The following is a 25,028-nucleotide window of genomic DNA, read 5'->3' as shown; positions in this document are numbered from 1 at the left end:
CCCCCCTCTTGTACTCTGATCTCTCTGAATCTTTTAGTCATTATCTCTTTATATGTACTATCCAGTGGAGATTTATTGACCCCAATTATGTGGAGTTTTGATATTTCTCTACTAACATCTGTTTATTACATTAGTACAATACTGTATGATTAGCCAATGATGCTATAATATATTATTATTCTATATTAGATCTTGCTTTAGTACTTATATGCATTTAAATTTATTTGTTAAATTGTATGTTATTATTTGTATCTGTCTATTTGGTCACTTTCTCTAGTACTATTGGTCTATCTGGCCCGTATGTGTTTTGGAACATATGGGGGTTAATTTGATCATGGTATTGACCATGTGTGTCTGATTAGCAATTAGTAGTCTTCTATGTTCTGATTGGTTCATCTAACTATAAATACTATGTTCCTCACCTGTACTGTTACTCCTGATGAAGTCTCTTTTGAGACGAAACGCGTAGAGAGTGTTTGGTGGAGGTGTATTGTTCCATTTTTAATAATTATTCACTCACAAGCCAGATATAGCATTTGTTGTTTCTTTGGAAACATTTATTTCAGCCGTCCACTGAATACACATATGTGAACTTGTTCCGGCTATATCCACTGACGTCACTGAGTTCTCGCGATACCTGGAGCTGAGTACTCACTGTGTGACGCCGGATTGAGAGGAAGGTGGCGTCCCTCGTGTTCTCCGGGCTGCGGAGGCGTCCGTAGAGGCTGCTGCAGTGAATCTACACAGGACACTGAAGTCATCTGGTACCGGGTTCCTGTGTCGGGCTGGCTGAGTTATACTCAAAATTGCTTTTTATTAAGCTATGTTTGTGAGTGTGCATTTTAAATCCTTTACTCCATAAATATTGTTATACCTTTTTACGCTATGAGTGCGCCTTTTTTTTCTGTGTTTCTATAGATATCTTCAAGGAAGTGGTGTTCCCTTCATTTGGGCTGCAGATACTCTTTTGGATAGCAATTGGAGCATTTTTTAGGATTTGTATACATTTTTTATATATTTTTTTTTCTGGACTTTACATCTGATAATTTTATTTTATTTTTTATATATTTTTGTATTGTGCATGGATATTATCTTTCCCCATTTTTGAAGAGTATAGGTCTTTTTCTTCATGTTGATGTGGCTATTCAAATAATGGTTTAAGTTGGCTCCGTTTTTTCTTTCTGTTGTGCTATATATATATATATATATATATATAGCGGAACCCCGTTATAACGCGGTACTCGGGGGTCCACAGTCCACAGACCACGTTATAACCGGGATCACAAAAGAAAATAAATAAATAAATTAAAAATTAATTAATTAAAAACTGTGCAGTGCAAACTCCCCCTGTATCCTTGGCTGCTAACCCCTTCTCTGCCCGAGGGGCCAGCAGTGCATTTGCTTCAGCAATATTAGTGAGGTCAGCAGCTGCTGGATAACTTAACTCTTACACTGCCCTGATTATTGGGCAGTGTCAATTGCTACCTTGTTATCCTAAAGACCTTTCCTGTCCGGTGTAGGTGGATGAACTGTATAGTTAAAGCACTTTTCCCCACACTTCCAACTACAGTACCACCAGCTTTCCTACTTGGTGAGCGGCAGCAAAGACAGCAGTCTGTAATGTTAAGGTTTCCCCATGGTCCTAAAAGCGACTGCTTCAGCCTAAAGCTGTATTCCCACTTATGCAGTTCTCTCTCTGCTATTAAAGTTTGTGTCATGCTATTGAACAATGTATTACCATTGTTGTAGTCATGCTTTGTGTTTGTGTGAGTGAAGCTTGTATATTATGCAAAACACTTTGAAAACGGGAGCCAAGCCCAGACCGCGTTAGAAGCGATCCGCGTTGTAGCGGATCACGCTATAACAGGGTTGAGCTGTATATATATATATATATATATATATATATATATATATATATATATATACCATACATTTTAAGTTATGGTGAGTGAAAAAGCCGGCAGAAAACCTCCACCGTTAGCATATTGCCAATAAAGAATATCACTTGTATTGTATTGTATGTCTTTATTTATATAGCGCCATTAATGTTCATGGTGAAGAAAAAAAAATGTGAACTAGCGCTAAAGTGTAATACACAGTGTGATATTAAAAAACTTATAATAAAGGATGGCTGCCCGGTGATACTGCCAGTACTAACAGAATAAACCAAAATAAAGAAAAACCTGGCGCCAAATAGTCAGTGGAATGTCCTGTACTCCTCAAGGGATCCGCACACTTGCTTGACAGACCATGCAAAGAAAAGAACACAAACAAACAAAAATCATAGCGCAACACTGTAGGGTAAGCAGTACTGCACTAATACACACAAACAGTTAAGAATCCTAGCGATTATTAAAATAATTATTTATTAAAAAGAACTATGCCAAGACCGACAATGGCAAATACAAGGAACCGCAGGTCATCCGGAGCACAAAAATTGGAGCCCTACTTACATACAGCAAGGTTTAAGCTCGCATGGTAGGAACAAGTCCTAGGTAGAGATGATCTCCCTGGCAGGTGATGCCTCTGCTCCACTGCGGCTCAGACACCAGTCAGTCCTTACGATGGTAACCGGAACAGCTCCGGCCGTGGGGGCTGGTGTGCGGGGTCCACAGCTCTGCACCGCGTGTAGACACACGCCTCACTTCCTCCTACGGAGCAACAGGAAGTCTCTGCGCGCCCGCGCGCGATAGTGCCCGTTGCCTTAAAGGAACAGCTGGCAGGCTGAAGGGAAAGTTACTATTTGACTGACTTTGGACGTTTAAGGACATTTGGCCTTGGAGCCCAACTTTCCCTTCAGCCTGCCAGCTGTTCCTTTAAGGCAACGGGCACTATCGCGCGCGGGCGCGCAGAGACTTCCTGTTGCTCCGTAGGAGGAAGTGAGGCGTGTGTCTACACGCGGTGCAGAGCTGTGGACCCCGCACACCAGCCCCCACGGCCGGAGCTGTTCCGGTTACCATCGTAAGGACTGACTGGTGTCTGAGCCGCAGTGGAGCAGAGGCATCACCTGCCAGGGAGATCATCTCTACCTAGGACTTGTTCCTACCATGCGAGCTTAAACCTTGCTGTACAGTATGTAAGTAGGGCTCCAATTTTTGTGCTCCGGATGACCTGCGGTTCCTTGTATTTGCCATTGTCGGTCTTGGCATAGTTCTTTTTAATAAATAATTATTTTAATAATCGCTAGGATTCTTAACTGTTTGTGTGTATTAGTGCAGTACTGCTTACCCTACAGTGTTGCGCTATGATTTTTGTTTGTTTGTGTTCTTTTCTTTGCATGGTCTGTCGAGCAAGTGTGCGGATCCCTTGAGGAGTACAGGACATTCCACTGACTATTTGGCGCCAGGTTTTTCTTTATTTTGCCATTAATGTTCATAGTGCTTACTTGTGAGCACATTCACATGTCTTAGACAGGTCTGCAACCTTGCCTTTCAACCATTATCACCTCGCATACAGTGCTCCCACTGCAGCAAGGGATTCTGGGAAATGACATGCAAATGAACACACAATGTGTAATCTTTTGCCTGGAATATCCATTCACATGGAGCCCATTTAAGCTGATGCATCGCCGTTCACACAGCTTTTAAACACAGCATGGGACTAGCAAAGCAAGTACAAACCACTCACAGACATGTTTCAACCTTGATGGGTATCATCAGTGTGAGGTTGGTTTATACTTACTTTGAAATATTTCTAGGCTAGGTAGAATGTTTTTGCAGGGAAAAATGTAGAAGATAAATGGGCAGTCTTTAAAACATTGTTAGAAAAGCACACTTATCAGTGTATACCCTTGGGTAATAAGTATAAAAGAAATAAGTCAAAACCAATGTGGCTAAATAAACAGGTAGGGGAGGAAATGGACAAGAAGAGGAAGGCGTTTAGATTCTTTAAGTCAGAAGGGACAGAGACATCGTATCAGAATTATAAGGAATGTAACAAAAATTGCAAAAGGGCAATAAAATTAGCAAAAATTAATAATGAAAAAAGGATTGCAATAGAAAGTAAGGTCAACCCTAAAAAATTCTTTAAATACCTAAATAACAAAAAAAGAGAAAAGAAAATATAGGACCCTTTCAGTGTGAGATGGGTAGGCAGATTATTGGAGATAAGGAAAAAGCTGAGGTATTAAACATATTCCTTGACTCTGTGTTTACCAGGGAAGAATCAAGTTCAATAGTAGTGCCGCAGGAGGAAGCCACAACCTCCATATTAATGAACAATTGGTTAACTGAGGAAGAAGTTCATAAGCGACTTGAAAAAATTAAAGTTAATAAGGCACCTGGCCCCGATGGCATACATCCAACAGTTCTCAAGGAGTTAAGCTCAGTAATAGCAAAACCATTACATTTAATATTCAAGGACTCCATTTCCACAGGCTCAGTACCACAAGATTGGCGTAAAGCAGATGTGGTGCCTATATTTAAAAAGGGAGCTAGATCACAACCGGGAAATTACAGACCTGTAAGCCTGACTTCAATAGTAGGGAAACTACTTGAAGGTTTAATACGGGATAATATTCAGGAATACCTACAGTAATGGAAAACAAAATTATTAGTAATAGTCAGCATGGATTTATGAAGGATAGATCATGCCAAACTAACCTTATTTGTTTCTTTGAGGAGGTAAGTAGGCATTTAGACCAGGGTAATGTAGTTGATGTGGTCTACTTAGATTTTGCAAAGGCTTTTGATACGGTTTAACACACGAGGTTGGTGTACAAAATAAAGAAAGTTGGACTCAGTAATAATATATGCACCTGGATTGAAAACTGGTTAAAGGACAGACAACAGAGGGTTGTCATAAATGGAACTTTTTCAGGTTGGGCTAAAGTCGTGAGTGGAGTATCTCAGGGATCGGTACTGGACCCCTGCTTTTTAACATGTTTATTAATGACCTTGAGGTTGGGATCGAGAGCAAAGTCTCCATCTTTGCTGATGATACTAAATTGTGTAAGGTAATAGAATCAGAGCAGGGTGTAATTTCTCTTCAGAAGGACTTGGAGAGACTGGAAACGTGGGCAGGTAAATGGCAGATGAGGTTTAATACAGATAAATGTAAGGTTATGCATTTGGGATGCAAGAATAAAAAGGCGACTTACAAATTAAATGGAGATATATTGGGGGAATCCTTGATGGAGAAGGATTTAGGAGTGCCTGTAGACAGCAGGCTTAGCAATAGTGCCCAATGTCATGCAGTAGCTGCAAAGGCAACAAGATCTTATCTTGCATCAAACGGGCAATGGATGGAAGGGAAGTAAACATAATTATGCCCCTTTACAAAGCATTAGTAAGACCACACCTTGAATATGGAGTACAATTTTGGGCACCAATCCTAAGAAAAGACATTATGGAACTAGAGAGAGTGCAGAGAAGAGCCACCAAATTAATAAAGGGGATTGACATTCTAACTTATGAGGAGAGGCTAGCTAAATTAGATTTATTTACATTAGAAAAGAGTAGTCTAAGAGGGGATAGGATAACTATATACAAATATATTCAGGGACAATACAAGGAGCTTTCAAAAGAACTATTCATCCCACGGGCAGTACAAAGGACTCGGGTCCATCCCTTAAGGTTGGAGGAAAGGAAATTTCACCAGCAACAAAGGAAAGGGTTCTTTACAGTAAGGGCAGTTAAAATGTGGAATTCATTACCCATGGAGACTGTGATGGCAGATACAATAGATTTGTTCAAAAAAAGGTTGGACATCTTTTTAGATGGGAAAGGTATACAGGGATATACCAAATAAGTATACATGGGAAGAATGTTGATCCAGGGATTAATACGATTGCCAATTCTTGGAGTCAGGAAGGAATTAATTTTTCCCCTTAATGGGGTTTTTTGTTTGCCTTCCTCTGGATCAATAAGTAAGTATAGATATAGGATAAAGTATCTGTTGTCTAAATTTAGCATAGGTTGAACTTGATGGACGGAAGTCTTTTTTCAACCTCATCTAATATGTAACTATGTAACTATGTAATGTTCAGTTTTGTCCTTCATACTGTTTTGTAATTAAGATGAAATTAAGGTTTCATGAATGCCTCTGTCTATACATCAGACTTTAATATGGAGATTTCCTGCATCATTAATATCTGATCTTTTAAATCATTTATATAGGCTCTGCACTTCCTCATATTCATTTTTTTTGAGGAATGGCTTAAATATAAATATATATATATATATATATATATATTTATATATATATATATATATATACAGCAGCGGCAGCTCTTATTCGAGCAAATGCCGCTGGCTGAATGAGGCTGGGAAGCGGGTAGCCGCGGCGCGTGGCGGCGCACTGTGACGTCACGGTCACAAGCGCGCCCGGCTTCCCCGTCTTCCCCGGCTTCCCCAGGCTTCCCCGACACCCCTGGAGTTCAAATCTAGGTAAGCGGGGGTGCGGGGAAGCAGAGGGGCAGAGTAGAAGCCGGGTTCGGGGTGTCTTTGGGGGGGTAATTGCGCGCGATGTGGAGGGGGGGTGCGTGGGGGAAACGCGGCGGCGCGCGTTTCTGACTGGCGGCAGCTGGGGTAGATCCCGGCATGCCGCCGGCATTTACTCGAATAAAAGATGTCGCTACTGTATATATATATATATATATATATATATATATATATATATATATATATATATATATATATATATATATATATATATATATATATATATAAACCATAATACTGAGTTAAGTTATGGTGAGTAAAAAAAGTGACAAAAACCCTCCACAGGAAAGGTCTGGCTGTGCTCAAAGCTGTGACCATGCAGCAAGCTTAAGCCCATAGGGAACCATGTTAAAAATGGTTATTGAGGCAAAAAGTGACACTGTGTGCTCATTTGCATGTCATTTCCCAGAATCGCTTGCTGCAGTGGAAGTGCTGTATGCTGGGTGATAATGGGGAAAGGCGGGGTTGCAGACCTGCATAAGACATGCAGATGAGCATACAGTTATATTTGCATATATATATATATATATATATATATATATATATATATATATATATATATATATATATATATAGTGAATAGATGAGAACAAGGTAGATAAAGGTGGGTGCAAATCCTGTATGAATCAAATAGGTGATACGATACCGTGTGAGCGAATATCAGATGCAGCACTCCACTAGGTTGCCAAAAAAGTTTTGTATTTAGTGAGACATAATAACCACTAAATACAAAACTTTTTTGACAACCTCGTGGAGTGCTGCCTCTGATATTCGCTCACACGGTATCGTATCACACACATATATATATATATATATATATATATATATATATATATATACAGGGCTCGACAAATCCGGTCTCCCGGTCGCCAGGGGTGGCCGGATTTGTTCCTGTGGCGACCCCGCCTAATGCTCGCTCAGCGCACGCGGTTCTTTGATTAAAATTTTTTATTTTTATTATTTTTTTTTTTTTATTATTATTATTATTTTTTTACAAATCCAGCAACCTGATTGGCTTGACGGGCTGCCAAGATTTTTCCCAGCCAGGCTCTATGTAAGGCCACACAGGCGAATAAGCCTTCCTTTCAGCTTTAACTGCATCCCGCGGCCCCCGCGAGGTGGTAGCGAGGGTGCTCTTCCCCGTCCCCGGCTCTCCTGCTGCTCGCCGGGTGGGAGATGGTAGCGGAGGTGCTCCTCCCTGTCCCCGGTGGTCTTACCTGTCCCCGCGAGGCGCTCCTCCGTCCCCGGCTCTCCCGCTGCCCGCCATATGGGAGGTGGTAGCGGGGATGCTCCTCCCTGGTGCTCGTCCCCGTGAGGCGGTAGTGGAAGTGCTCCTCTTCATCCCCGCGAGGCGCTCCTCCGTCCCCGGCTCTCCCGCTGCCCGCCGGGTCGGAGGTGGTAGCGGGGATGCTCCTCCCCGTCACTCGTCCCCGCGAGGCGAGAGGTGGTAGTAGAGGTGCTCCTCCATCCCCGGCGCTCCCGCTGCCGGCCGGGTGGGAGGTGGTAGCAGGGATGCTCGTCCCTGGTGCTCGTACCCACGAGGCGGTAGTGGAAGTGCTCCTCTTCGTCCCCACGCTCCCACTGCCCGCCGGGTGGGAATGGAGATGGTAGCGGGGATGCTCGTCCCTGGTGCTCATCCCCGCGAGGCGGTAGTGGAAGTGCTCCTCTTCATCCCCACGCTCCCGCTGCCCGCCGGGTGGGAGGTGGTAGCGGGGATGCTCCTTCCTGGTGCTCGTCCCCGCGAGGTGGTTGTGGAAGTGCTCCTCTTCGTCCCCACTAGGCGCTCCTCCATCCCCGACTCTCCCGCTGCCCACCGGGTGGGGGGTGGTAGCGGGGATGCTCCTCCCCGTCGCTTGTCCCCGCAAGGCGGGAGGTGGTAGTAGAGGTGCTCCTCCGTCCCCGGCGCTCCCGCTGCCTGCCGGGCGGGAAGTGGTAGCGGGGGTGTTCCTCCCCATTCCGGTGCTCGTCCCCACGAGGCGGTGGTGCTCCTCCCTGTTCTGGTGCTTGTCCCTGCGAGGCGGGGGTGCTCGTCACCGTCTCCGGCGCTCCTCTCCGTCCCTGGCGCTCCCACTGCCCGCCTGCCGGGAAGTTGTAGCGGGGGTGCTCCTCCCCATTCCGGTGCTCGTCTCTGCGAGGTGGACGTGCTCCTCTCCATCGCTCCTCTCCATCCCCGGTGCTCCCATTGCCTGCCGGACGGGAGGTGGTAGCGGGGGTGTTCCGTCCCCAGCACTCCTGCTGCCCGCACGAGGTGGGGGATTGGCGCGCGGGCAGTGGTGCTGCTTGTCGCGGCCTTTCCTCTCTTTCTCACCCCCCCCCCATGTTTGTGTGTGTGTGTATGGGAGAGTGTGTGTGTGTGTGTGTGTGTATGGGAGAGTGTGTGTGTGTGTGTGTGTGTATGGGAGTGTGTGTGTGTGTGTATGGGAAAGTGTGTGTGTATGTATGGGAGAGTGTGTGTGTGTGTGTATGGGAGAGTGTGTGTGTGTGTATGAGAGAGAGTGGGTGTTTGGGTGTGCAGGACACCAGAGGTACCCCCCAATCAGTCACCCCACATCTAGTCAGTCAGTCACCCAGTACGTCACCCCCTCCCCACCCAATCCCCCAGTCGGTCAGCCTCTCCCCACCCAATAACCCCAGTCGGTCACCCCCCAGTCAGTCACCCCCCCAATCAGTCAGTCGCCTCCTCTGTCTCTCTCTCCGAACTCTCTCTTTCTCCCCCTCTCTCTGTCTCTCTCCCCTCTCTCTGTCTCTCTCTTCCGTCTCTCCCTCTTCCGTCTCTCCCTGTCTCTCTCCCCTCTCTCTGTCTCTCTCCCTGTCTCTCTCCCCTCTCTCTGTCTCTGTCTCTCTCCCCTCTCTCTGTCTCTGTCTCTCTCCCCTCTCTCTGTCTCTGTCTCTCTCCCCTCTCTCTGTCTCTGTCTCTGTCTCTCTCCCCTCTCTCTGTCTCTGTCTCTCTCCCCTCTCTCTGTCTCTGTCTCTCTCCCCTCTCTCTGTCTCTTCTCTCCCCTCTCTGTCTCTCTCCCCTCTCTCTGTCTCTGTCTCTCTCCCCTGTCTCTGTCTCTCTCCCCTCTCTCTGTCTCTCTCCCCTCTCTCTGTCTCTGTCTCTCTCCCTTCTCCCCTCTCTCTGTCTCTCTCCCCTCTCTCTGTCCCTCTCCCCTCTCTCTGTCCCTCTCCCCTCTCTCTGTCCCTCTCCCCTCTCTCTGTCCCTCTCCCCTCTCTCTGTCTCCCTATCCCCTCTCTGTCTCTCTCTCCCCTCTCTCTGTCTCCCTCTCCCCTCTCTCTGTCTCCCTCTCCCCTATGTCTGTCTCTCTCTCCCCTCTCTCTGTCTCCCTCTCCCCTCTCTCTGTCTCCCTCTCCCCTCTCTCTGTCTCCCTATCCCCTCTCTCTGTCTCCCTCTCCCCTCTCTCTGTCTCTCTCTCCCCTCTCTCTGTCTCTCTCTCCCCTCTCTCTGTCTCTCTCTCTCCCCCTGTCTGTCTCTCTCTCTCCCCCCTCTGTCTGTCTCCCCTCTCTCTCTCCTCTCTGTCTGTGTGTCTCTCTCTCCTCTCTGTTTGTGTGTGTGTGTCTCTCCTCTCTGTTTGTGTGTGTGTCTCTCTCCTCTCTGTCTGTGTGTGTGTCTCTCTCCTCTCTGTCTGTGTGTATCTCTCTCTCTCCTCTCTGTCTGTGTCTCTCTCTCCTCTCTGTCTGTCTCCCATACTCTGGATCTGGATATCTAAGTTTACCCTATATATCTTAATTTAAATATACCTACACTCTCAAGCTTCACGCGGGAGACAATCGGAATCCCCCCTAACCCAGAAGACAGGTAGGGAACACCTCCCCTCCAACATATAACATTGTGGGAATGATGGTACCTGGACATTGAGGGACTGCGGATCAGGTAAGATCCCAGGCGGGATTGCTGCTTTAGATATTGTGAAGCGGGGGCATCCAGACACTGGTTAATGGGTGCAGGAAACTATTCACACACACATGCATGTAACGAGGGCTAATTGTAATTTTGGGGGGCGGGACTAGGGGCGTGGCTAGGTGGCGAGTAGATTTTTTGGTTCGGCGAGGGGATTTTTGGGTGATTTGTCAAGCACTATATATATATATAAATATATATATATATATATATATATATATATCCATCGGTATTGGCAGATCTGGATATATCAATGGACAACTCGTGGGCAGGGCTTCCAGAAAATGCAGGGCCCGGGGGCCATCTTCTTCACATATTTAGTTGCCTGCAGCAACTATGATGTAATGATCATCCCACTTTCGGCTTATGGGCCGGGCGTTGGCTAAACTGGGGTACCGCGTTAGGTATGTTCAGACTTCCCATGGGGGTGTATCGGTTAGGATGTCCCCCACTGCGACCATGTGGCGGGGAGATTCGTGAAACTGGAGGGCCCACTCGCGGACCTCTTGCTTGGAATGTAAAAACATGTTCCCTAAATTTTGTACTACTCTCTCGGGCACCCCAGGTCTGTATCTCAGCAGCGCCTCCAAATGTAGCCTCCTTTCCATATGAATATACCTGTTGCTCACAGGAGGCCTAAGCCTCTGCTGCTGTGAGCCTGGGGTGAGCTCTTTTGACCTCTTGGTACAGCGCCACCACCTATGAAGGATCCCAGCGTGGGCGGGATAACCCTTCACAGGAACCAATCACAACAATAAGGAATACACTCACAGGTATATAACAATGTGTCAGTACCACCCAAGTGTATGAAGTAGCGCTACCCCTGTGGACCGTTGGTGCACTTATACCTTCCTGGGCACTCCAGTACCAAGGTGCAGCAGATATGAAAGGACCAGTCATGTCCCATGTCGTGGGGCCTCCAACAATCCCCTCACGCCTTAGGGTCCTTGTCTGCCTCATGGGTGAGCTCCAGCAGGAGTGTCTCACAAACGTCTATAGGGCCCTGGCCTTGTCCCAGGCCACAGGGCTCCACATGGCCATCCAGTCACTGATGCAATATCACTACACAGTACAAAAGGGAGCGTTCCTATCGGGGGCCTTCCCTACAATATTGTTCTAGTAAAACTCAGGCCTAGTCCAGAGGCTACTGGCATGCTGGACACTACCTCTTTTCTTGCTGTCTCCTTCCCAACTGGCGCGCTCGCTCCGTTCGCGCCAAACTTTCTCCTGCTTCCATTCTCTGCTAGCAGCCCTATTGGCTCTCACTGTCCATGTGGTAGGCCCGCCCCCTCAGGACTCTGGGACATATAGTCCCTCGCGGTGACTTGCACAGCCACCTAAGATGGCCTCCGCAAGCCCACTCTACTGTGCATGCGCACCGCTGCTTCTGTGCATGTGCGATATCCAAGATGGCAGCGCCTGCACTCGCAACCCGGCGCAGAGCTCCGACGGCACCCCAGTAGTCCGGCAACTCCCTCTCCTGTACCGGAGGTAAGAAGTGAGCCAGGCTACAAGTACATTAAACATACATCAAAGGATTCATGGTTTAACAAATATTTAGAAACCTTTTTACATCTCAACTACCCATTGCAACAAGCCTAATAAGTTATCACCCACAATGACATCTAAAACACGAATCAGTGTTTTTAAACCGGGGTTCCGCGGGCATACCTAAAGGGTTCCCTACAATTTTCAGTTTTCATTTGAAAATTGTACCAAATACAAAAGAATTTACAATGCATCAGATCTCAGACACGTTATAAGAGGCTTGGGGTTCCTTACAATGCATCAGATCTCAGACACGTTATAAGAGAGGCTTGGGGTTCCTTACAATGCATCTGATCTCAGATGTGCTATTAGAGGGTTGGGGTTCCGCAGAATTTCACAATATAATACAATATAATAATAGGTTTCCTTAACTAAAAAAAAAGTTTTAAAAAAATCACTGCTCTAAGTATTACAGTATGTATACTATTGCTTTCTTGTCACCACTCACCACTTGCTTAAGAAATGCAGGATGTCCTTGCTTTTGATTGAACCTGCAACAGGGACATTGCAGTTCAACTGGCAGATTTGTATAAAGATTACAGATGTAGCAGCAGTTATGATCTTCAAAGATTTTAGCAGGCAGTAACAACTGCCACTTCTGTAACCTCTCCTTTCATTACCATCTCAGTCATGTCTCCAGTAAAACCCCATCTTAGATGCCTGTACATTGCCTACACACAAAAAACAACCTTAGATTCTGCAGCAGGGCTCTCCAACTGGCAGCATTGGTCCTTGATGTGGATATTAGACTCTCCTAATACAAGCTTGTGGCCCTTGTACTCCAAAATGTTTTAAAATCTGGCAATTTTGGAGAACTGGTTTGTGTCCTGATCTACAGATTCTAGAGTTACTCAAATAGTTTTAACCTTTATTACGGTCTGTTGCATTAATGTAGCTTTTTATATTCTGCATATGAAGGGCAACCCCTCCTCTCCCCCCCCCCCCCCCCCCACAATTCGTCCTAGTTTTTTTTAAATAAAGAATAACCTGGTATTTGCAGGTCTGTATTTCATTGTACAATAACTTAGTAGTAGCCACAATATACTAATCAGCCCTGGATATTATTGCAATTAGTTCTGGGCTTGAATTCCTCCCCCGAGATAAACGTGCACATTTACCAGTTTTATAATGAAGCCGATTTTTAAATGCTTACCAAAAATCTTTTTCCACTGATGCCATTCTTTCTGACAAACTTTTCACAATCTTTAAAGTTCAGCTGTAAAGAAGAAATAAAAGATGTAGTTATGGCATACACAGGTAATGCATAACTAGCATAAACTCAATGAAACACCCGCACAAGATTTTGTACATGAACACACACATCATTGATCATTAGGAATTTCTTAACTTGTTGTAAAGTTGAAAGATGTCCAAAAGTAGACATGAAAAAAATCCTCGGGAAACAGGGGAATGTTGCTGTATCAGTAGTCTCGAAATAATTATCTACCAGTAGTTTGTATTGGTTGTGTGTAATTGATGATCAATGTTAAGCTCTGTAATGGCACTTAGGATGATTGAAGTACATTTGCACATCAGAAAATAAATGTCCTTCCTAGAGAGAGAAAAGGAATTGAACTGACTTGAATCATACCTAGACACACTAGCATTGTGAGTGTGTATCTATTGTAAGAACACAGTGAGTTATATATACTAGCACTGCATGCTATAAAGGGGTTACGGTCTTAGCATAACCCCCCACACTAAGGCTGTGCTTATAGTGCCGGCGATGGCGATGTCCCAGGAAAACAAATGCATTGCCGCCGTCGCGTGCGCTTATAGTAAGCGCAACGCGACGGATTGGTCGCGATCGCTGGAAGTCATCTCTATTTGATTTTCCAGGGACCGTCGCCTGACGGTCGCGTCACCGTCACTATAAGTGTAGCCTAAGGGTGTTTTACAAGTATTGCTGCCAGCACTGTTGGTAATCTAATCATATATGGTGTCCTCAACATTGGAATATTCTCACCAAATATCCTTTCACATTTGGATGTTAGAGAGATTCTGTTATTTGAATGACACTATACACTGTTTTTCTTATTTATATTTTCAAATCACATATTGCACTGTGCACCGACCGGTGGAGATCAGCACCAAGAAGGACTATTTTCCAAAAAGATGTCCAAAAATAGACATGAAAAAAATCATTGGGGAAACAGGAGAATGTTGCTGTATCAGTAATCTCAAAATATTTATCCACCAGTAGTTTGTATTAGTTGTGTGTAATCGATGATCAATGTTAAGCTCTATAATGGCACTTAGGATGATTGAAGTACATTTTGCACAGCAGAAAATAAATGTCCTTCCTAGAGAGAGAAAAGCAATGGAACTGCAAGACTTACCGTACCTGGAGTTGCGGACGAAATAGCAAAAGTCGGCGGCCCCGGATACTGTATTTGCCATGATTGAGCTGCGATGGGTCCATGCTTCTGAATGGGACCCCTTCAGTGATCACGTGACAGTAAGGCTTGTAATATACTGCACGTTGGTGCTTGTGCGGGGGCGTGCACGGCTTTGCGCATGCACGTGGCATGGGTGTTTTATTTGTAGAGGATAAGCGGTGATGCGCGTAGCTAAGGGCCGTGGTTATGACATCACAGCACTAGGCCACGCTGTGATTGGTTTATTGTGTCACGTGGTGCGGCAACAGCGCGAAAATACACTCTCTTATATTTTTGCTGGTCTGCTGCGCCACCAGTTACGGCCGTGCACGCACGCGTCTCGACTGTATCAACGTCAGCCTCACACAGTCAATTGTAATTGACACGCGCACGCACGGTAGCGCGACAGCGCGCTCTATATTACAGACCTAAGTCTTGCTACATCTGTAAACTGAACTGAATCATTGTCTCTTGACACTGGGGCTTTTAGTGAATGTGTTTAGGACTTAACAGACAGTTTTTCCCTACTGACACTGAGGGATTTATTTAGTCATACGTTTTTCTGTTCACAGTTTTGTGAATTTGAGGTGTTTGCTGACAAATCACTAAATTGTCCATAAATCATATAATTTTACATATTTTTATTTTAACACTTCCCAAAAAACAGTAAAACAGCTGGTGTTAAAAAGCAATGAGTATTCATTACTCATATATTGTAATGAACCTAATAATAAGCCCATATTGAAAAAATAATATTTGATCAGATTTGCAATATGATTGATATTGCAGTGTATCACTTATTGGGACTTATAACAGATATCAGTGGCTAAAATGCTTTAACCTATCCAGCAGTGAAATGCATTCAGACATACTATTTGCTACCTGTATCTAAATTAAATGTACAGTAACTCATATACTGTATCTGACAGCCAGAGTTTTACACTGCTTCGCAATGGCAGAGTATGCAAAATTTGGTACATCCCATTACAAAATGTGTCTCCTATAACTTTTCCATAAATCATTTGATTGCTCTATTTACCAGCTCACCAAGCTGACACAAATGAACAAAATTGTGCATGGTGTTGATTTAACCTCCTCTGCGCAACCGTGTAAAGTAATCATCTTTATTATTTTCCCTAACATTTCACATCCGTTATTTCAAGTATTCTGAGATAGTGAGGCAGCATAAAGCAACAATGAGATAAAATGTGGTTCACATGTTATATTGTATGCTAATGCAGTGGGACTTGAACGGAGGGCATTCTGGCAAAGGGTATCTGGTTTGAAAGTCACAGATCAAAACAAAGGGTGTAGTCAGCACTAATCAACTATCATGTGTGAAAGTTTGTGCAATGGAAGAAGAACACAGGAGTCTTGAATGTAAGAAGTAAACTTACTCTGTATTCAAATCATAAGAGCAGGCATAAATGCAAAGTTTCAGGACCAGTTGTCCTTTCCTCAGATTACACACCTGACCTGACCATTACTGACCTGACACACGCGCACACACGCACACGCACACACACACTCTCTTTTATGGTGGGTAAAAAAAGTGACAAAACCCTCCACTGCAAAGCATATACTATATGCTTTGCTATGGAGGGTTTTTGTCACCTTTTTTACCCACCATAACTTAACTAAGTATGGTAAAACCTATCCTTACTTCATTTTTGCATAGCCAGTATAACCAACCTCACACTGATGATACCCATCAAGGTTGAAACAGCTGTGTAGCTGAGTCTGTGTCCCCTTGGCCTTGAGTCATCGTCCCTTCGGGGACTAAAGACTCCTGCTGCTTTTGGGGGGGCACGCCATCTCGAGCTAAGAGGAGTGATCCTGAGCGAGCGGTTCTGAGCGAGCAGATGTGGAAATTAGGGGCCGGCACCTTTGCCCTGGGACATCGCCTTTACTGCTTTTGGGGTGCCGCACCTGAGCTTGGGAGAGCAGAGATGACGTCGCAAGCTGGAATGCGCAATTCCATTCGGTTCCTGATCGAGGAGACCGAGAGAAGTCGAGTGAACCTGCTGTGGATAGTGGAGAAGGTGCTGAAGCAATTGATCGGTCTGGACGCTGAGAGGATCTTCTGCCTTCAGGATTTCCCTGCACAGGGGATTTATGACCTGACCTGTCATCAAGAAGCGGATGTTTGGTGCAGTTTTGAAAAGTGCAAGGAGAAGTCTGGTGACCCGATCTTACATGGCATCAAGGTAATGCCAACTTTTATGCTGGAGGAGAGACCACTTGTACTTCACATGTACAATCCGTATGCAAGGAAAGAGGAGATTGTGACTTTTTTGAAACGGTATTGTGAAATGATCAGAGGAGGTGAAGAACTTAAAAACCCGTATGGCATGTTCAACGGGAAGAGACGTTTCTGGGTACGGTTCAGACGGGATCCATCATGTGCGGGAGGAGTGACACACCCACCGGCCATGTTCAATATCAGAGGAGACAGAGGATTTTTGTTTTACCCGGGACAGCCTCTATATTGCAGGCATTGCCACTCTTATGGACATACAAAGGAGGGTTGCACGAAAATGGGAATTGTGTGCCATAATTGTGGGGAAGAGGGACATACTGCAGCCAACTGTGAAGTCCCTAAGAGATGCCATCTATGCGGAGAGGAAGGACACTTGGCATGGCAGTGCACAAAAAGGACATATGCCCAGGCAGCAAAAGGGGGCATTGTGCTAGAAGAAGAGGAAGAGACAGTGGAGGGTCTGGGAATTTGTGAGATGGAGAGTTCCCAAAAGGGAGGGCTTGATCCGGCTATAACAGCAATGTATGAGGAGGATTTAAGAAGGGAAGAAATGGTAGAGAGTGGCCCAATAGACGGGGAGGTGGAAGTGGAAATAATGGATACGACCGGACCCAAGAAAGGGGCGCAAAAACATAGTTTACAAAGTGACAATGATGTTTGTGCAGTTGAAGGGGAGGGGAAGAGTGAGCTACGGCAAGATAGGGTGATGAAGTCAAAGTTTTGTGCGCTGGATTTGTCCAGTATTGACGGGAGTGGGGAAGAGGAACAGACCGTGAGTAAAGGAAAAGAGGAAAATAAGAAGTTAGATAGGGAAGCGCAAGAAACAGAGGAGAAGGCAGGCCTTTGTGGTGCGAGTGGAAAAGGGAAAGAGGGAAAGAGGGAAAGAGTAAGTGTAAAGGGTTTGTTGTTAGTGGAAGCAAAAACGAGACTTCGCAAGGGATAGAAACAAAGGAAGATAAGGATAGCCAGAGTAAAGTGGAGCCTAGAGAGAAGGGTGTAGAGGGTAAACTTGGAAAAGTATCAGGGAAGGTAACCCTTAAAGAGAAAATGGAACATTTTGAGAACGCAGTGGGAGATGTTCTGTTTTGGGTGGGTATTTTCCGGAAGAAGCATGGGGGTAGTAGTGATGAACAGATAATAGAAAGATTGGAAAAAATGATGTACCAAAGAAAACAACTGACAAAAGAGCAATATGAAGAATTAAAAAAGGAGCATGTACAGTGGGTTAAAATAAAAAAGGCTAGGGGAGAGGTGAGGGAGAAAGAGAGTAGTGTGATGAGTAATAGCTCGTCCTCACAAAAAAGTCAGATAAGCGTGGAGGGAACTAAAATACCAAGAAGTGTAAGTGGAGTAAGTGGGAATGAGAGTGAAGAAAAGGCAGGCCAAAAGAGTGGGGGTGAAGGGGGAGAAGGAGAAAGTAAGGAGGAGAACCTGGCGAGGAGAAAGTTAGAAATTATGAAGGGTTTAGAAAGTCAGAAGAGGCAGCGGTATGTAAAACGGCTGATAGAAAGTTTAAATTGGCAGGCAGGTATCTCAGTAGCGTCAGATGCTACAAATACGGATTCGTTGAGAGAAGATTTTCAAAAAGCAAAAGTGTCTTTAGAGGAAGTAAGAAAATTAGTGAAAAGTTGTGATACGTGTAATATCAGTGTTTTCTTAGAGAAGTTGTTGGGATAAAAGAAGTAAGTAGATGTGTATGTTCTGGAGAAAGTACGAAAAGCATAGTGTAGGACTTGGGAAGTAATTCATGTTTAGGTATTGTGTTGTTTTGTGGTTTTTCTGGCAATGCAAGGAATGTATTGTGATGTTTCCTGTTTATTACTGGTTGTAATTAAGTGAATCATTAATAAAACTTAAAAAAAAAAAAAGTGGGTGGTTTTACTGGGTATGCATCTTAACACTGGCTGTGCTCAAAGCTTTGACCATGCAGCAAGCTTAAGCCTATAGGGAACCATGTTAAAAATGGGTTTTGAAGCAAAAAGTGGCACTGTGTGCTCATTTGCATGTCATTTCCCAGAATCCCTTGCTGCAGTGGAAGTGCGGTGTACTGGGTGATAATGGTGAAAGGTGTGGTTGCAGACCTGCCTATGACATGCAGATGAGCATACAGTTGTATTTACATTTGCATATTTTCTTTGCTGTGGAGGGTTTTTGTCACTTTGTTTACTCACCATAACTTAACTCAGTATGGTAACCCCATCCTTTAGCTTCTTTGCATAGCCAGTTAATCAACCCCACACTGATGAGACCCATTAAGGTCGAAACAGCTGTCTGTGGGTGGGTTTTCTGGCTATACACCTTAACCTTGGCTGTGCTCAAAGCTGTGACCATGCAGCAAGCTTAAGCCTATAGGGAACCATGTTAAAAATGTTTTTTGAAGCAAAAAGTGGCACTGTGTGCTCATTTGCATGTCATTTCCCAGAATCCCTTGCTGCAGTGGAAGTGCTGTGTGCTGGGTAATAATGGTGAAAAGCGGGGTTGCAGACCTGCCTAAGACATGCAGATGAGCATACAGTTGTATTTACATTTGCATATTTGCTTTGCTGTGGCGGGTTTTTGTCACTTTTTTTCTCACCATAACTTAACTCAGTATGGTAACCCCCATCCTTTAGCTTCTTTGCATAGCCAGTTAATAAACCCCACACTGATGAGACCCATTAAGGTCAAAACAGCTGTGTAGCTGGGACTGTGCCCCCTTGGCCCTGCTATTAGGGGGGCACGCCATCCCGAGCTTCCTAGGAAGGCGAAAGAAGAAAGATGGTGACAGGCGCGCATCTCAAGAATACCGTTCGTTTTGAGATCGATGCAGAGGAAAGAGATCGAATTGGATTGAAGTTCATCGTCGAGGAGGTGCTGTGGAAAGCTGGTATGGTCGCAGAAAAGGTGTTCTGTCTACAGGATTTCGCACGGCAGGGAATCTATGATGTGACGCTTCATATGGAAGGAGAATGCCTGAATCTCTATGACAAGGTTAAAAGGATGGCGGAAGACCCGAATATGCGAGGAATTAAAGTGATTCCGAGCTTCCAGATGGACGAGAAAGTGGTGACGGTACACATGTACAACCCGTTCGTACCGAAAGAAGACCTGGTGATGTTCTTGAGGCGATACAGTACAAGTGTTAAAGGTGGAACTGAATTAAAGAACGCCTACAGGATCTACAACAGCAAGAGGAGATTTTGGATTAGGCTTAAACCTGACCCAGATGGAGTCGGGGGTGTGGCTCATCCACCTTCAACTTTCAGTATCGGAGGGAATCAGGGTTTTTTGAGTTATTTCGGCCAACCCACCTACTGCAGGAAGTGCTACCAGTACGGACATACTAAAGAACATTGTGAAAAAACTCTGGTGGTTTGCAGGAACTGTGGGAAAGAGGGACATTTTGCTGCGGATTGTGACATTCCAAAAAAGTGCGACCTGTGTGGTGAGTTTGGACACTTTGCACGACAATGCTCGAAAAAAAGTTATGCTCAGGTTGCTAAAATTGGGACTGAAATGGAGTGTACACAAGAGTCTGCTAATGTAGAGGGATTTCAGGAGATTACTGTAGTTGAGGAAACTTCAGGAGAAGAAATTGAAGAAACTTTGGCGGGTTCTACAAGCGATATCTTGGAGAAAAAAGAGGAAGATTTCTTCCTGGACTCCTTGACCCAGAAACCGGAGGTGGGGGGAGGGGGGGAGACGGGAGCAGTCCATCAGAAAGATGCGGGGGAGGGGGAAATACGGTCATTGAGTGTGGTGAAACCTAGCTGGGTGGAAAATATGGAGTTTCAAGATGCACAGAGGGTGAGGGAAGGTCCCCAAGATGTTTTGGAGGAGGAAATGGAAATAGGAGGGAAAAAAGCTCAAAAGCGTAAAAACCTGCAAGGGATAGAAACAAAGGAAGATAAGGATAGCCAAAGTAAAGTGGAGCATAGAGAGGAAGGTGTAGAGGGTAAAGTTGGGAAAGTATCAGGGAAAGTAACCCTAAAAGAGAAAATGGAACATTTTGAGGACGCAGTGGGAGATGTTTTATTTTGGGTGGGTATTTTTCGGAAGCAGCATGGGGGGAGTAGTGAGGAACAGATAATAGAAAGATTAGAAAAAATGATGTACCAAAGAAAACAGCTGACAAAAGAGCAATATGAAGAACTAAAAAAGGAGCATGTGCAGTGGGTTAAAATAAAAGAGGCTAGGGGAGAGGTGAGGGAGAAGGAGAGTAGCGAGAGCAATAGCTCGTCCTCACAAAAAAAACAGATAAGCATGGAGGGAACTAAAATACAGAGAAGTGTAAGCGGAGTAAGTGGGAGCGAAAGTGATGAAAAGGCAGGCCAAAAAGGGATTGCACAGGCAAAAGAGGCAAATTCAGCGGGAGATAGAAAGGGAAGGAGCACCCAGGGAAAAGATGAAGTAGGGCTCACAAAGGAAGAGGTTTTGCACAAACGACTAGGGTGGAGATTTGGGCGGAAATATTGGGACGTGAAAGCTGTAAGGAATGCGTGTGAAACTGATGTGAGGAATGGATTCCAGTTAGAGAAAAGTAAGAGAGGTTTGGAACGTATGGAGGAAGAATTAAAAAAGATGATCACAGTACTAGAGATCGGAGAAAGGCGTTGAGTTTTAAGGTTTGGGTTGTAAGAATGAGATGAAAGAATCTTGAAGTAATGGTTTCTTTTTTTGCCTTTGTATTGGTTTTTTTTCTCTCTCAGCAATATAAGAAATGTATTGTGATGTGTTCTGTTTATTACTTTCTGTAAAGTGATACTTACTGATTGTTTATAATGTGAACGTTAATAAAAATTTTAAATAAAAAAAAAAAAGAAATAGCTGTCTGTGGGTGGGTTTTCTGGCTATGCACCTTAACCTTGGCTGTGCTCAAAGCTGTGACCATACAGCATGCTTAAGCCTATAGGGAACCATGTTAAAAATGGTTTTTGAAGCAAAAAGTGGCACTGTGTGCTCATTTGCATGTCATTTCCCAGAATCCCTTTCTGCAGTGGAAGTGCTGTGTGCTGGGTGATAATGGTGAAAGGCGGGGTTGCAGACCTGCCTAAGACATGCAGATGAGCATACAGTTGTATTTACATTTGCATATTTGCTTTGCTGTGGAGGGTTTTTGTCACTTTTTTACTCACCATAACTTAACTCAGTATGGTAACCCCCATCCTTTAGCTTCTTTGCATAGCCAGTTAATCAACCCTACACTGATGAGACCCATTAAGGATCGCTTCTCGGCCTTTTGGCTAAGATCAAGTGTAGGGTCTGTCCTGTGAAGGATGGCCCTAGTTGCATCACTTGGTCCTCTGGTCATGGGCTGGGAGGGCGGATGCAAAGTAGCCCGGGCATTTTTAATCTTGCACCACCAGGCATGGAAAACCTGGTGGAGTATCACTTGCTGCACTGTGGTTGGTCGTTTTGGGCGTCCGGCCTCCACTTACGAGCACTTGATCAGCACAGATAATTTTGCACCGTCCCCTATTTTTCCCGCACTTGGCCCCCCTTATTGCCTTCCGCTGAGGGGACAAGCCAACTATTTTTTTCACCCGCCTGGCCTTGCAAAGGGCCGGGCGTGCACTCGTGCACACTTTTTTGTGTCGTCTGTCAGAGAACTTCCTGCACTGCATCACACAGCGCACAGGAGCACTTGCACTATGGATTTTTGATGTTTCGTTTGTTGGGTTATCGTCACCCCTCTCTCCGGAGAGCAAAGACTGAGTGCTGGCTAGTAGTCGCCATCCCTTCGGGGGAAGATTGCGGTGGGTTAGTAGGCGTCAGCCGAACACCCTAAAGTCTTGGACCCTCCTGCGGCGCCTGCTGCACTAGGAGGGAACGAGAAGGACGTCGGACTCTTCGGAGGAAGACGTCATGTAACAGCAGGACTCCCAGACTTCGGCTGAAAAGGACTGTCTATGGCACGGACTGGCCTACTCTCCGGAGCGGACTTTGTCACAAGTTTTGAGCGCCTGGTCTCACTGGACCATGAGCACGATTTTTGAGGTGGAATCACTTTTTTCACCACCCGGGCTAAAAAAAAAAAAAAAAAAAAAAAAAAGCTGTCTGTGGGTGGGTTTTCTGGCTATGCACCTTAATCTTGGCTGTGCTCAAAGCTGTGACCATGCAGCAAGCTTAAGCTTATAGGGAACCATGTTGAAAATGGTTTTTGAAGCAAAAAGTGGCACTGTGTGTTCATTTGCATGTCATTTCCCAGAATCCCTTGCTGCAGTGGAAATGCTGTGTGCTGGGTAATAATTGTGAAAGGCGGGGTTGCAGACCTGCCTAAGACATGCAGATGAGCATACAGTTGTATTTACATTTGCATATTTGCTTTGCTGTGGCGGGTTTTTGTCACTTTTTTTACTCACCATAACTTAACTCAGTATACGTGTATACGTGTATACGTGTATACATACACATATACATATGTGCATGTATATGTAATATATATATTACACAGTACACAAACAGAATACCTGCAACAGACTGTAGTGGTAGTGGATGCTACTAATCAGAGGTTGCATAAATAAATGTAATACTTTTTTGGATATGCTAGAGGGCTTTTTCTTTTGGGAATTTGTTTGATTGTTCCTTGTCTTTATGAGCTATATATAAATATATATATATATATATATATATATATATATATATATATATATATATATATATATATAAACATATATACATATATATATATATATATATGTATATATGTATATATGTATATATGTTTATATGTTTATGTATATATATATATATATATATATATATATATATATATTTATATATAGCTCATAAAGACAAGGAACAATCAAACAAATTCCCAAAAGAAAAAGCCCTCTAGCATATCCAAAAAAGTATTACATTTATTTATGCAACCTCTGATTAGTTGCATCCACTACCACTACAGTCTGTTGCAGGTATTCTGTTTGTGTACTGTGTAATATATATATATATATATATATAACACACACACACACACACACACACGTGCTAAAAACACCTATTTTTTTGTTTATACTAGTAAAATGGAAAATACACATTGTGAAAGTTAATTTGTAGTAATGTTATATATATATATATACACACACAGTTTCAGCAGGATACATATTTTCCCTTATGCTTATTTTTAGATTCTTAGAAAAACTTGATGGTCCAGTTCTTTCACATTTAGAATAACAGTTTTTTTAAATAATAATATGATACAATGTTTGAGCGTGCAGTTTACATAAACCTATACATGTAATTTACATACTGTATAAACCCTGCTTAGTGTTCAATACAATATTACAACTTTTCTTATATAGTGTATTAAAAACAGCCTAAAACTCTGATACATTAAACATAGACATACATAAACAATTACATAATATAGTTATCTATGTGCAATATATATTTGGATCCATTTGATTTAATTCTGAATTTACTTGTATTATCTGTGTGCATATTACTTTAAGAAAAATACCATACACTAATATGAATGTTTTGCCATGCATATCTGGATGCATATCGGGCAGTTATTGCTTCCATACAATTAAGGATGTACAGTTCTTTCAGTTAAATATATTGTAACTTACGGTTCTAAAATATTCTGTGAGAGCATCAGGAGACCAGGAGTTCACTTCTGAGCCAGTTGGGACATTTCGAAAATCCATTTCTGCGTTCCTCACCGAGCAGCTACAGTAGGTTCATAATAGTAATTGGCTTCACCTTTTTTATTCTTAGAAGTGATTCTCCCTTCAAGTTGGTTCGGTAATCGTGGAGCTGGAAATGCTTTGGAGTGTACTTTTGACAATCCTTAAAGTCTTTTTGTTTTAGGAATCTGCATTTGACTTCCCTGAAGTTGACTTAAATAAAATATTGCTCTTTTGATTGAACAAGGCTGAAACGTCTTCCAAAAAAGTAGCAACTTCCTCTTTGTGCAAATTCTTGCTTCTCAGAAAAATCGTCAACACATTTCCTTTACCACTTCCTTTATCGAAACATGATGAAGTTAAAAAAGGAGCCAGTGTTTAAACTGTAGTCAATAAAGAAACTGAATTGAAAAAAGCTAATGAAGTATTAAACAGTTTCTGTGTAAACAATTTTTAATATAAAGAAATCCATAAAGTGAAATGCATCAGAACTTTTATGTAACTTCTTGTACCTTCAATTAGTTTTGATTGTGAGCTAATACGCAAAATATAATGTTAAGGACAATCTTTTAACACCATATAAGGAAAGCAGAGAAGAAATTGCCTTGTGCACAGCACAACATCATTTCCTGTAAATGACATTGATAATTAAGAGACCCAATTTTACAAGTGACCTTTGCTCAAATGTGATAAAACGATAAAACTTCCAATCTAGTATCACACCATTTTTAGCAGCACCAATAATGCCAATTTACAATACAGAAGCATATAATGTATGTTGTGTTCCCATCAAACTGTTCTCCCCTACCCTTAATTATACTGATGTGGAGTAATCTACATTTAATAATGCGGATGTAGGCAGGTATATTATAATATATATATATATATATATATATA

At 43.6% G+C, this 25,028-nt stretch overlaps 1 protein-coding gene and 1 pseudogene across 2 annotated transcripts in view; one reads left to right on the top strand and one right to left on the bottom strand.

The window, feature by feature from the left end:
* LCP2 (lymphocyte cytosolic protein 2) overlaps nt 1–24,429 on the bottom strand; it is a 226,248-nt gene extending 201,819 nt beyond the window's left edge. Inside the window, exons 1-2 of one of the 2 annotated variants that reach the window (XM_075601673.1) lie at nt 24,075–24,429; nt 13,040–13,102 (exon numbers count right to left, since the gene is read on the bottom strand). In XM_075601673.1, coding sequence (XP_075457788.1) covers nt 13,040–13,102; nt 24,075–24,152 — 141 coding nt within the window. In that variant the 5' untranslated portion in view covers nt 24,153–24,429. The remainder of the gene's footprint in view (nt 1–13,039; nt 13,103–24,074) is intronic. The other variant, XM_075601672.1, reaches the window with a different exon arrangement.
* On the top strand, nt 21,727–21,885 carry LOC142496355 (U2 spliceosomal RNA; annotated as a pseudogene).
* Nucleotides 24,430–25,028: the final 599 nt, after the last annotated feature.

Source organism: Ascaphus truei, chromosome 5 (assembly GCF_040206685.1).
Source record: "Ascaphus truei isolate aAscTru1 chromosome 5, aAscTru1.hap1, whole genome shotgun sequence".
Lineage (NCBI taxonomy): Eukaryota > Metazoa > Chordata > Amphibia > Anura > Ascaphidae > Ascaphus > Ascaphus truei.
Note: the sequence above shows the minus strand (reverse complement) of the source record. Positions and strands in the feature narration are given on the sequence as shown.